Source organism: Bombina bombina, chromosome 4, assembly GCF_027579735.1.
Source record: "Bombina bombina isolate aBomBom1 chromosome 4, aBomBom1.pri, whole genome shotgun sequence".
Classification (NCBI taxonomy): domain Eukaryota; kingdom Metazoa; phylum Chordata; class Amphibia; order Anura; family Bombinatoridae; genus Bombina; species Bombina bombina.
Window position 1 is genome coordinate 96,412,510 of NC_069502.1, and position 14,656 is coordinate 96,427,165.

The window sequence follows — 14,656 nt, forward strand, 5'->3', positions numbered from 1 at the left end:
TGGTAACAACTTTGATGTCCCATCACAAGACCACTATAACCAGCTTTTTATTGACCACACAATATCTACAAGGAGCATCGCAGCTTTACTGGAACAGACCCCACGGAGCGCAGAGTTCCGTCAGCTACATAAGCCCAAACCTTCCCTCATGGTAGTGAAGGCACATCGTTTGGTTCCTGATAGTGGTGGGCTGATTGATTGGTGTGAGGGAGATCCAGAACATACACTTCTGCCATTTCCACAGAGTTTGAAATGGATGCCTGACATTCTCCTATTACTACACCCTGCTTGCACAATTGTGATGCAGGCACCTGGATGCATTATTCCACCGCGCATTCTGGACTATATATCTGCCCGCATGCCGCTTCAACTTGGATTTGGAATAGACTATGCGATGAACCTCCCGACTGTCACACAGCTCACAAGATGGATCCGTTTAGGCGTGGGCTAGAACAGAGGTCTTCATCCACGCAGGGTATAAGTCTGGGCTAATGTGGAGCTGATTCAGTCTTATCCTAATCCCTCTTTCATACTACTTCTTCACGGACAAGTTTAAGGCATCTACACCATTAATGTATGTTCACCCATCACTGTTATAAGCGCTTGACCCACATGTATAACGCTCTCTGAAACTGAGCAATGTTATTGCTTATTATTCTTGCTGTTTGATAACTCCTATGCATTGATACCTATTGCATGTTTACTGGGGGGTACAACCATGCTACAGGATCATTAACACCCTCCACTATTGTATGTTCCTTCTCTTAATCAAGTTGCCTATGTTAACTATGGGTTCCAGGGCACTTGGTTGCATCCCTGTCTGTAACTATACCCATTTAAGCTGGAATCATAGTTGCGCTATTAGCCAGTTAATCATATATAGCTAACTAGTAATGCTTTTTTATATAATTAATCCACCCAGGCCATACTATACTCTTTTATAGCCCAATGTAGTTTAATACAAAGGTCTCTCTGTTCCGATGCTGGTACAATAATGGGTTTTTGCGACCTTTTTTTACAATGAGGGACATGTTGTCATAGCTATGTTAGGGGCGTCCTAGATTAATATGCCAGTTTTGTAATTATTTATTTAAGCTACAAGTTTTGAGTCACGTACTAGCTAGGCGAGAAATATTTTTTCTCTTTCTGTTAAATACCGGGGTTAACACCTATAAATACCTGAGATAATTTGTTAAATGTTTACCAGTTTAACCTGTTTAAAGGTAGACTCATGCATATCCCGACTTCTTTCAGTGTTACCACTAATGCAATATCGACCTAGACACTTGAATGTTCTTTTGAACACTTTTTTTCATGTATGAACAGGGACGTGCACTCATAGGAGGCAGGGGAGGCAGCACCTGCCCTGCCATATGTGGCCAAAGCTTAATTAAATTTTAATTAAAACAAAAAAAAAGTCCAAATTCCCCCCCCCATGTAATGCTATGGAGAGGCAGGTACAGGAACGCTTCTCTCCATTGCAGTACATGGGTCAAAGGAAAAGCTGAGCTGCAACGCCACCTGTGTTCTGTCAATATATTAGCAGCAAAAATTGGGACCAATAGGAGGCACCCCTCTTGATGCCTCCTAGCAATTGAAGGATATATAGATTAATCAGAAGGAGGCTGCAGTGAGCAGGGTCATGTGACACAACTGGAAGCTGAGGTAACCTAAGAACAGATTACACCAAGCAGAAGAGTAAAGTAGTATTCTACATCTCTTGTGATTCACAAATTGTGTTCAGATGCAGCTCATTAACAGGGGGACAGTAAGTGAGCATAACCCAAGCAGAAGAGTAAAGTAGTATTCTAAATCTCTTGTGATTCACAAATTGTGTTCAGATGCAGCTCATTAACAGGGGGGACCGTAAGTGAGCATAACCCAATACTGACAGGAAGTCAAAGGGTCAATTCAAATTTAAATCCATAATTTAAAACCCAGAGTTTGAAGTTAAGTGTGCAGTATCCACATTATTTAAACTAAAGTTTTTGACATTGAATATTGCTAAGCCTCCCTTTTTCATGGTTATTTGATTTAATTAGGTACAAACTCCATATATGTTATGTCTGATCAGTCAGAGGATGCAGTATCTATTTTTATTTTTCTCTGTCTCTCCATTTATTTAAAGACTGCTGTTAACTTGTAATTCACAAATTAAATGAAAGCTGTTGCATTGTGCTGCTTTTATACACGTTTATATTAATAAAAGGAGATAATGAGTAATTTAATAAATATATGTAATTATTGCAGTTAAATGTTTTTAGAAATAATGCCACTGTAAAGTAACTGGTTAAACACATAGTCAAAGGGAGACATTTATAATTAAACTTTCATGAATGAGGTAGAGCATGCTATTTTAGTAGACTTTTCCAGTTATTTATATTTTGAAAATTAGCATTAACTGTTACTGGCCCCATGTCAGCAAATCAAATTAGTTTTTGAAAGGAACATGAAAGTCATAATTAAATTTCCATCATTCAGACCGAAATTGCACACACAAAAAATAAAAAAACATTCTATTTTACTTTTATTATTATGTACTTCATTCTTTTAGTATCCTTTGGTGTCCTTTGTTGAAGAGCATACCTAAGTGTGCATGTGTGTTTCTTGAGCACCATATTGCAGCAGCTGTTTTGGCAGCATTGATAATTTGTCCTTTGTGTAAAATTTGTATGGTAAATTATTTCTATTTTTACAAGTAGTGAGTAGAGAAGAGATTGTGTATCATTCTAATTGCTTAGTAACTGGCACTGTACCACAAAATTGTGTGAGTGTGTATGTGAGCAGAGTGTGTGTGGGTGTCAGTGAGCAGAGTATGTGTGCTTTATTCTCCAGGTAATCAATACATTTCCGATGAGCTAGTGCTTTAGTGCAGTGTTTCTCAACCATGGTCCTCAAGTACCTCCAACAGGCCACGTTTTCATTATAGCTGAATCAATGCACAGGTGAAGTAATCAGCTGATCAGTAACTCAGTGGTTACTAACTTGCTCTCACCCATCAGCTGATTATTTCACCTGTGCACTGGTTCAGCTATCATTTAAACCTGCCCTGTTGGAGGTACTTGCGACCCTCTTTATATGTGTTTCTCCGGCGTATCATATCTAGTGCCTCACCAGCCTCTGACCTCACTGCACGTCACTGTGTATGAATAAGCAAGCATCAACCAGTCATACTATAAGCTAAGGAGATATAGTATTTTACCCGTACTCCCCTACAGTTAGTTCCTCTAAACATTTCCCCCCTTTCACATCTTATGCATCTCGGGTCAGTAGGTATGCAAGGTGAGGGGTCCATTAAATTAAAGTGTAACAGATCTCTGACTGTCTCCACACATAAAGCCACATCTCTCAGATCAATGAATTGGTTCCTCAGCTAGACAGCCACCATATGACACTACTAAGTATGTCTACATACTACTCAGGGCAAACAATATTATATATACTGAACTGATGTTATCATAGTAAGTTTTAACACGGCTCTTCTGATATTGCATGTCAGTTAGTTTATAGTTGCATCATAGCCTCTTAATGCTGGACCTTGGTAAATCTGAAGTGAATTATATATAGATTACATGGCCTTATGTAACCTGTTTAAGCTCTGTTACCTCCAACTGAGGAATTTTCATATAGCTAACTAGCTTAGGTTTAATAACCTTTATAGCTTTGTCTTATTATTGAAGCCTACATATGCTATACAGAGCGGTGGCAGTGTGCTTAACATTATTATACTGCCATAGTCTTTTCATGTGAGGTATGTTTTGCTCTTAGCTTTAGGTCCAACATAATACTCAACACAGACGAGTGGGCTTAGTAATTGAGTACTAAAGCCTCATGTATATACACTCTAGACTTACCCCGGTGTTGTAGCTAATTCTTTTACAATTCACATGCCTAACATATATAATGATATACTAGAGGGTCAGTGGCCGCGTCCTCAGAGTTTTATCATCTAACTCATGTTTGATAGACTTAACAGTGAAATAATTCAGCCGCTACACACCATATGGAGCATTACACTTCATATCTAAATAGATCCTAGAACACCGTTCTGTACAGGGCTCTCTAGAAATAGCATATGTAATAGATATTCCTCATTCCGTTCATTATTAGACACGGAGCAAGCTATGCCACTCCCTATTAATTAAATATACAACAGACTGTTCCTTTGAAGTATACCCCTCTGATTATATAATAAGATCTCTGCTTACTCCTTGCATCTTACTATTTTGGTATCCTTTAGGGCTCCGCCCCCCACCCCCACTCCACTTAGAGCGGCTCTCGCCCGCTGCACTTCCTTTTCCCCTCCCCACTAACTTGGTCCAAAAGTGGCCAAACAAAAACTAACCCTCACTTGTCCAAAATTGTATTTCTTTTAGATTAAATAACTACATGAATGGCAATGTGGAGACCATACTTATTATTTATATAATATAAAAACGAGGTTTCATTATCCTTTAATGTTATTTTGGTTACGCATATCTTACAATATTTTCTGTAAATTTCTTTACCTACAATACTTGTAATATGAAAACCAGACACAGCTCTGTGTTACATAGTTATTGTTTTGATGCTCTTCCTGGGGCGCACAGAATCCACGCCCAGAATGGTTATATCTCTACTCCTTTGTTATGTTTTTGGGTATACAATATATGTTCCAATGTTATATTCTCATTGTCACTGGATGAATATTTTATGTAACGCTTTAACAACCTCAATAAAAATATATTTAAAAAAAATAAATAATAAAAAAAAGTACCTCTGAGAGATGCTGGTTTTGTTTAGTTTAAAAGTACCAAATGAACGCCCCACTGCCCTCCTAAAGTGTATTATCTGCATTACTGCAGTATCTCCTCTGGATGACGCATCTGTAGTTAGTTTGTCGTGTGCTTTTTGAGTGTTTTTAAACTAAGAGAAGAAATTTTAAGAGGTATTTTTTATGCTTCAAAATAAAGGGACACTGAACCCAATTTTTTTTCTTTCGTGATTCAGATAGAGTATGAAATTTTAAGCAACTTTCTAATTTACTCCTATTATCAAATTTTCTTTATTCTCTTGGTATCTTTATTTGAAATGTAAGAATGTAAGTTTAGATGCCGGCCCATTTTTGGTGAACAACCTGGGTTGTCCTTTCTGATTGGTGGATAAATTCATCGACCAATAAAAAAGTGCTTTCCAGAGTTCTGAACCATGAAAAAAGCGTAGATGCCTTCTTTTTCAAATAAAGATAGTAAGAGAACGATGAAAAATTGATAATAGGAGTAAATTAGAAAGTTGCTTAAAATTGCATGCTCTATCTGAATCACAAAAGAAATATTTGGGTTCAGTGTCCCTTTAACCAAGTTTTTCTTGCAGCTTAAAGGGACAGTTTATACCTTAGAGATCTTAAACGGACATTAAACACTTTTAGATGGTGATGTAAAATGATCAATCGTATATATATAAAAATAAACTCTTCAATATACTTTCATTATTTATCTTGTCCCCTTTTCCTGTAATTCCATTCTGAAATTGTGAGCTTTTCAGTTCCTGTAATAAATGGAAGTGCAGAACACTGCTATATTCGACACAGCCTATGGGGCCGAATTATCAAGCTCCGAAGGGAGCTTGATGCCACTGTTTCTGCGCGAGCTGTTATGAAGCAGCGGTCTAAAGACAGCTGCTCCATAACTTGTCCGCCTGCTCTGAGGCTGTGGACATCAATCTGCCCGATCCTATACGATCAGGCTGATTGAAACCCTTGCTAGCGGCTGATTGGCTGCAAATCTGCAGGGGGCGGCATTGCACAAGCAGTTCACAAGAACTGCTTGTACAATGATAAATGCTGACAACGTATGCTGTCGGCATTTATCGATGTGCGGCAGACATGATATGATACATCGTATCATGTCTGTCTGCACTTTAATAAATCAGCTCCATTGGCTGCACACTCTAGTGACCTATTTATAACTGTCTCTAATTGGCCACAGCAGAGAAGGTAACCTAAGTTACAACATGGCAGCTCCAATTGTTTTATAGACACTAACATTTTACACTTATTTTGTCACTATTTAAACAACTAATGAAACTTTAAAAAATACATCTACCTGTTATTCTCAGACTAATCTTATCTCTGAATGCAACATTCTATCTAGCATTTATTTAGTGTTTAATGTCCCTTTAAAGTCTTACCTTACATTAAGCTGCAAATATCCTCCTGCACCTCTTCTGTATCATGCAGCAAGAACAGTAAAAAAGTTATTTTAAAATGAATAGTGTTTCTGGCCGCTTTGAAATGGCTGCCAAGCTCCACCCACTGATGACATCCCAATCCGGGCTGCATCTAGGCACTCTGCTGAATAGCATTGACAGTCTGTTTAATCCAACTAGTTAGCCTTTTGTGATTGGATGCCATATGCAGCCCAGATCATGACATCATCAATGGGCTGAGCTTGGCAGCCATTTCAAACTGGCCAGAAACAATATTCATTTTAAAATAACTTGTTCCTGCTCCTGCTGAATGATATAGAAAAGGTGCAGGAGGCTATTTGCAGCTTAATCTTAGGTAAGACTTTAAGAAGACTAAGGCGTAGAGTGTCCCTTTAAGTTGCTTAGGGTTGTTTATTTCCCACTTCCCATTTCCCAAGTTTTGTTAAAACCCCCCACATTTTTTAATACATTTCTTATTACTTACTTATTAGGATAGTATTAAAAGACACAGTGGACTGGAAACAAGGGGATACTATTGTTATCAGCTCCTCCTCTTATGAAGCCCATCAAGCTGAAATGGTTCAGCTAAGAGAATCACATGGTCATGTAGTTCGGATCTGGGAAAAGCTCATCTATAGACATACTGGTAAGGATCTCATGTTAGCATTACACCTTTTATACAGCATACTCATCGGATTCTAATATAGCCATTTTTATGGTGGCCTCTATCGTGTAAAGTGTAAAAATAATCATTCTCAACTTATAATTTTTTGCAGACTTATACCTATTGTAAATTGATGTGCTTTAGGTGTGTCATATGCTTTGTGATTGGGCAGTGATTGAACAATGGAGGCGATTTAGCAAACAGTATTATCTTGTTGTTCCCAATGAACGATGAAATATTCCTACCAGAGCATGGAGCCATAGCTTTATAATTATAATTTTTAATGCAGCTTTCAACCCTGAAAGCTTTCCAGTTCTTTATCAATAAACACACAACACAGAGCTTGGAAGGAAGACCATGAACATGGTCACAGTCATTAAGTCAAGCATTTAGCATTCTAAGGTGGTGGCAATTGAGATCCCTAAAACTATAACAGCAAACATGCTAAGGTTTGTGGCCCTGAGTGGATTTATTGCAGAGCCCCACTGCCCATCAAAAATTAGAGACAGACCATTAGTGGCTTGGCTGGCCAGCAGATCCTTGGGGAGAGGCACTCCAGGCTCTGACCTGCAGCATCATGCTTCTCCCATTATCTCAACCACACCCATACAGACGTGCTCTTTTGATTGGACTGCGACTCGCACCATGCTAGGAGAAATTAAGAAGACTCTAAACCTTAAAGGGATAGTATACACTCGTTTTCATATAACTGCATGTAATAGACACTACTATAAAGAATAAGATGCACAGATACGGATATAAAAATCCAGTATAAAATGGTTTAAAAACTTACTTAGAAGCTCTCAGTTTAGCGCTGTTGAAAAGGTAGCTGGAAAGCCCACTGCAAGTGGGAAATAAGACCCTCCCCCCCCCTTCTTTTGCATATGAAAAGACCCTTTACACAAACAGGAGCAAGCTGGAGTAGTAGGTAGCTGACAATATTTTTATAAAACTTTGGGGCTTGGTTAGGAGTCTGAAAATCAGTGCAATGTTATTTAAAAATAAGCAAAACAACATTTGAAAAAAAAACTAAAACTTTATGGGCTATATAAATAGATCATCTACAAAACATTTATGAAAAGAAAAATGAGTGTATAATGTCCCTTTAATGGTCCCTAATAATGCAAGACATAACAACTTGCAGTTCCAAGGGGGAGCCAAACACTACAGCGTTGGGCTTACAAAGAGCATGATTAACCATGCCCCTGCCAAAGCAACTTGGAGGACCCTAATGACAGCTGACAGCTCAGTGCCTCCGTCAACAGAGCCTGAAAGAAGTAACACAAACTGTAACGTATACATTTTCCAGCAGTCCCAGGAGACAAAAGAGAGAGAGAACAAGATGATGGACCTTATATAAGGTAACCCAAATCCCACCTCATTGCTTGCAACAAAGTTGCAAAACAAATTCCAGAATGTTGGTTAACCCTTTCCGTCTAAATAACATACAAACACAGAAGAATAGGGTGTAAACGTAAGAACAACCCCAATTTGCTTGCCCATTTCAAACACATTAGGGAGGTACCATCTCAAAAATACAATTTAAACCTCCAGATAAGACCAAAATGCCTCCTCTTTTAATGCTGCAACAAGCCTTAAAGGGACACTGAACCCAATTTTTTTCTTTAGTGATTCAGATAGAGCATGCAATTTTAAGCAACTTTCTAATTTTCTTCATTCTCTTGGTATCTTTATTTGAAAAGCAAGAATGAATGTAAGTTTAGATGCCGGCCCATTTTGTTTTAACTGATTGGTGGATAAATTCACCCGCCAATAAACAAGTGCTGTCCAGGGTCTGAACAAGCTTAGATGCCTTCTTTTTCAAATAAAGATAGTAAGAGAATGAAGAAAAATTGATAATAGGAGTAAATTAGAAAGTTACTTAAAATTGCATGCTCTATCTGAATAGCTAAAGAAAAAATTTGGGTTCAGTGTCCCTTTAACAAAGGGAGCTTCTCCTTTTCAAGTTAACACTTGATTGATTGCTGCTTCCGTTATCCCGTCCATAAAAAAACCCTCTCTTAAAACCCTTCCCGTAATCAGTCATATGCCACTGTCTAAATGGGGACAAAAATCCTTTCTCCTATTCTTGCATGTGGGGTAAAATTTATTAGCAATTTGAACATAACAATATAAATATTTTTCCATAGCCTTACACATAATATTAAAGAATTGTAAGGATCAAAAACCATAATGCAAACTGTATTAGAAGATAGCTCTAAAATCAATGCACCTGTTTCACTCTTGGGTGAATCTGGATCTTTTTTACTATTAGTTGAAATTGTAAAGCCTCATCTCTGCTTAATTGTACACCCCACAATGACCCTGCACTCCAATCAGTTTGAATACACACATGAAAACCTCATATATATAAATCAAGTGATTTTTTTTAAGGATTTCAAAGCAATTCTAATTAATAAGAAAAGTAAGACAAATATTTAATTTTCAACAAGATTTAAAGTGAATGTCAATTTTGATGCTAAAGTGCCCGGTTTTTAAAAATTTGATTAAAAACAAGGGCACTAATTCATCAAAATTTACATTTCACTCCTGTTGTGAAAAAAAACTTACCTTTTAATCTTGACAGTCGCTCCAGCTTCCTCCGGTCGTCGCAAGCCATTTCTGACGTCAGAAATGATGGATAGGTCATCCTCCAATCACGGCTTCCCCCCGGGGGTATCAGTGTCCAAGGCCGTGATTGGAGGAAGCTGGATTCCTCATTTTAGACCCAGGAAGAGGCTTTGCGACGGGTGGAGGAAGCTGGAGCTGCTGTGAAGATTAAAAGGTAAGTTTTTTTTTTCTCAACAGGAGTAAAATGTAAATTTTGATGAATTAAAGTGCCCCTGTTTTTAATAGAATTTTTAAAAACCGGGCACTTTACCATCAAAATTGACATTCACTTTAATGGCAAATCTAGATAAACATAGAAAAAAAAATAGGTTATCCTGGGTATTTGAATGATTTTAGATTGGTATGAATTAAAAAAAAACACCCATATAGCCATGTTTTGAATGTGGGACAATATTCCTTGATATTCACTTCTGAAGAATGAAGTGCATTATATAGCTACATAATGCTTTCAGGAAAAAGATACAGATAATGGGGAGCTCCTTTAAAAAAGGATTAACAGCATATCGTATTATAGAAGAGTTTAATAACACATAAAATCAAATTACATGAGAATTACATAACATAAAAAATACATATACATACATATGCCCCTTTACTTTAGGGTAAAAATGTGTTAAGTTTGTTAAAGTGACAGCCTTGAAATTCCAGTACACAGTTCTGTTAACCAAAGAAATCCAAAGAAATCCTATAAGGTGTGAGGGATCAGGTCCTTATTGTCCACAGACAATGAAAATGTAATGGAAATCAGACAAAAGACATCCTCTCTTTGTTTTAATTCAATAGATAAACCTGTGAGGCAAAAAAAGCAAAAATAGTGCAACCCCGCTAAAGTAAATGAGCAAAACAACGAGGATTAAAAATACTCAGGGAATAGTCCAAATAGCCGCTTTCAGAAAGGGGAAAAGCAAGGTTTTGAAAATACAATAGATTAGTCCAAATAGCCGCTTTCAGAAAAGGAAAAAGCAAGGTTTTGAAAAATATAATAGAAATTTCATGTACAGTTAATGGTTTTAGATTTTCAACAAGCTGTGATTACACTTAAAACCAGAGTGCAATATCCCTTTTTTCCCCCTCCCCCTCCCCCTTTTAAAAAAAAAAAAGATAAAAAAAGAAGCCCCATTGCCTAGCTACGTGAGACAGTGGAACAGAGAACTCACCCCCTCTCTGACTGACAAGGAGTGGGGGAAAATATTTAGTGCTCACACAAAAGCATCTGTCTCGGCAAGAATTTTGGAGTCTAATTACAAATACCTGTCCAGGTGGTATCTTACGCCTGACAGGTTACAGAAAATATATAAGCAGACAGATGGGAGGTGTTGGCGAGGTTGTGGGGAGCTTGGCACTCTTCTACATATTTGGTGGGGGTGTAGGGGTATTGGGCCTTATTGGCACTCGGTGTTAGACATAATGGAGACGGTAATTGGTGTCTCTTTGCCCAGGTCACCTGGTCTCCTATTGTATCATGGCCTTCCTAATTTTAAAGACAAGCCTACAAAACAGTTTTTTTTTTTATAATGCTTAATAGTGCCAAGTCCCTTATCCCCAGGACGTGGAAGAGCGCAGAAGTCCCTTTGGTGAGAGACTGGACCACCCAGGTAGACAGATACCTACAGCTGGAAAGGTATAGATTTTTGAAATATGACAGGATAGAAATACATGAATATATGATGGAACTTTGGAAACCGGTGGTACCCAGTTTGGGGTCTGGTACCTAGAGATTTGCCTGGTTGGGGTGGTGTTGTGTTCCTAACTGATTCAGTGTGGCTTGGTTTGGAACCCTCATTTTTCTTGGGGGCCTGACTGATTCCCTTTCCCTTACCCTAACCCCTTCCTAACACCACTTTTCCCTTTTTTCCACTCCCCCCCTTTTTTTTCTCTCTCTCTCTCTCCCTCCTTCTTTCTTTTTTCTTCTTTCTCTTTTTCTGCTTATACTCATTTCTGACGTGGGTATATGAGTTAACCCATGTCCGAACTATTTGTTATTTATCCTAACTACAAATTGTAAAACAGTTGTGATATTTTGTTGTACATCAAAATGGGTATGAATGGGATTTTGGAGCCATCTACAAACTTTATGCCACATTTGAACCATTCATTGGTAATAAGGACTCATGATTTATAGCTGACTCCATTGTGAACTTTGTACCTAAACCTTATGTATCTCATAACCTCTGATGTATGTACCGTTTTTTTGTTTGTTTATTCTTTAATAAAGCTTTGAAAACCAAAAAAAAAAAAAAAAACGGAGTTCAATAACTTTATAAGGAGCAAGTATAATAAAGGATCCAGGTAAAAATGTTCCCACATGTGCAAAATAGCAACTTTATTTACAGTGTAGGCCAACTATAACATTTGCACAATAAAAAGGATGTTTATAAATTAAATGCATTATATAGCATTCATTGTCACTTAAAATGTTGACAGAAGAAGAAATGTGTACTATTGGGGGTTTGTCTACTTTTTGGTCTTTTTATACAGTGACCAGAATTTAAGTTTTCCTATTTATTATATTGTTTGTTATTTATGATCCAGATCTGATGGGATGTGGAATGATCGCATATGAAAAATGCTAACTGCATTCCACTACAGTTTTGTAACCTTATGGTGCTACAAAAAAAGTAAAAGCACAGATGTACCCATGTGGGCATCCACACAGGGACACCTTTTATGTGGTTCATGATAAATTACTGATTACTTAGATTTGTCCATTATATATATATTTGTTTTAAATGGTGATAAAATTTGTGGGCACACACATTGAACCAAAACTAAATTCAAACAAACATATAATATCCCTCATTGCTCTTTGTATAATTAAAGTTCAAAACTATGTAGATGTTATATTGTTGATATAACAATTGCAGACAGAAGAGTTTTAGTATAATAAAGTGGGACAAGTATAACAATAGTAAAGCTTCATCGACATTAAACACAATCGCATAAGATAATTTTTTAGAAAGGTCAGAGCTTTATCAAATGAGGAGTCTCCTGACCATATTGGTGTCATGTACTCAAATTAAAAGGGCAAATATTATGCAACATATACAATATTCTTGCATTTACACACATCATTCACAAAAAATTAACCCAAACTAATTTGAGATCCCTTATCCCAAGTCTGTTTTGCAGAATTTAAATTGATTCACTCTACATCTCCTACAGACGTGGATTCAGTATAGATTTGAGAGGCAGGTGTCTGTTGCTCTAGGACACATACTAAGTAGGTTGTAAAAAACAGTAACTACGGTGTGAGGTTATTTGGTAGTCTACTTGTAAACGAGCAGGTTCTGAGCTGCAACAGTGCTGAAATACTGAAATGATTAAAATGATTCAGGTAGCAATGGCATTGGAATTTGGAACAGAGCAAGGTTTAATGGACTTGTGATAATGCGTTGTTGAAACCTGGAGGAGAAGAGGAAAAAGAAGATAAGAAATTGCAAACAAATGGGTGTTTAAAGATAAGAATTGTCAGACCAATGTTAAATACAGAAGCTAACAATTAAAAGGGGGCTATAGGACAGGCACACACAGTCAGGAGCTTAGAGCTGGTACGAAACATTAGAAATGGATAAAGATAAGACCATCATTGACCATGGTGGCAATCACCCGGAATTGTGAAAATCAAGGTTCTCCAATTGCCAGTGTCAAAGACAAAGTCAGATGTACCAAGGGATTAAAGCAGGTTGTAGACAAATAGATCTAGATGCTAAGTTTATGGTCAGAAACCAAGGAACAAGAAAAGGACTGTCATGCTTGGATCAGACACAGAGTTAAAGGGACAGTCAACACCAGAATTTTTGTTGTTTAAAAAGAAAGATAATCCCTTTATTACCCATTCCCCAGTTTTGCATAACCAACACTGTTATAGAAATACACTTTTTACCTCTGTGATTATCTTGTATCTAAGCCTCTGCAGACTGCCCCCTTATTTCAGTTTTTTTGACAGACATGCATTTTAGCCAATCAGTGCTTACTCCAGGGTAACTTCACCTGCATGAGCTCAATGTTATCTGTATGAAACACATAAACTAATGCCATCTAGTTGTCAAAATACATTCAGATTAGAGGCAGTCTTCAATGTCTAAGAAATTAGCATATGAACCTCCTAGAATTAGCTTTCAACTAAGAATACAAAGAGAACAAAGCAAAACTGGTGATAAAAGTAAATTGGAAAGTTGTTTAAAATTACATTCCCAATTTAAATCATGAAAGTTTTTTTTGGACTTAACTGTCCGTTAAAATGACAGAATACATGTGGATGGGTTTGACTGTCTTAAATAGCCTAGATGTGCTTGCATGATGCACCAATGGAGCCTTCATAGTATCCCTGTATATACGTACATAGTGAGAATATGTTTTATCTGTTGTAGATGTGATAAAACAACTGCCAGGGAATCTTGTGGATGGGTCTAAATCCATCTAGGTGTTTAAATAACAAATATTCCTTTTGGTGACATAACATATTCATCTTTCTCCTTTTCAACATCTCAAACATCTCCTTAAAAAGCTGTAGTCTTAGAGCCTAATATGCTCTGTCAATTATACGAACAGATATATGGTCACAACTGTTGTAATAAAACATATTGCTTTATCATCATTTAGAGACAATGCAGTGTCTGTTCAGTCATTTTTTTTCCTGCCCATCCTGCAGTGGTTTAAAAGTTCAATTCCACATTGGCTATTCCAATGTGTATCGAATGCTATGATGATAAATTTGGATTAGTCAGGAAAAGCTAGATCTGCATCAATTTGACATTATTTCTGAATGAATTTTAAAATCAGTGAAACTGTGTTCAAATTTTATTTTATTTTGTGTTCTGTAAAATCTTAGGTTAGAACATTGTAACTGCTGATCTATTCAGTCACCATCCCAAAGGACATAAACAATTGGTAACGTGCTAGAGCTATTCAGCACAGCATACTACTAAGCAACAGCTGTAACAAAGCAGCTTAAAAAATATGTCTGGTTTAGTGTTTTTAACTCCAGGATCAGCAACACTGCATGTGGAAGGTGCCAATCTTAGGACAACACAGGCAGTAATTGGTAACTATCAGTCATTGCTTTCACACATGCACTGGGGGCATACAGCTCTGGCAATGTAGCATTGGGAAAAAAGGCTAAATTAAGCCCTTTCAATGCACTTTGTCCTACAATAATATGCTGGCAGTACTGAC

The 14,656-nt window shown here is 37.3% G+C and overlaps 1 protein-coding gene across 1 annotated transcript in view; it reads left to right on the forward strand.

Annotated features, from left to right (window-relative positions):
- The window catches only part of PKHD1 (PKHD1 ciliary IPT domain containing fibrocystin/polyductin), a 1,710,134-nt gene that overhangs the window by 1,287,609 nt on the left and 407,869 nt on the right, over positions 1-14,656 (forward strand). Inside the window, exon 56 of the mRNA XM_053709557.1 lies at positions 6,678-6,832. Coding sequence (XP_053565532.1) covers positions 6,678-6,832 — 155 coding nt within the window. The remainder of the gene's footprint in view (positions 1-6,677; positions 6,833-14,656) is intronic.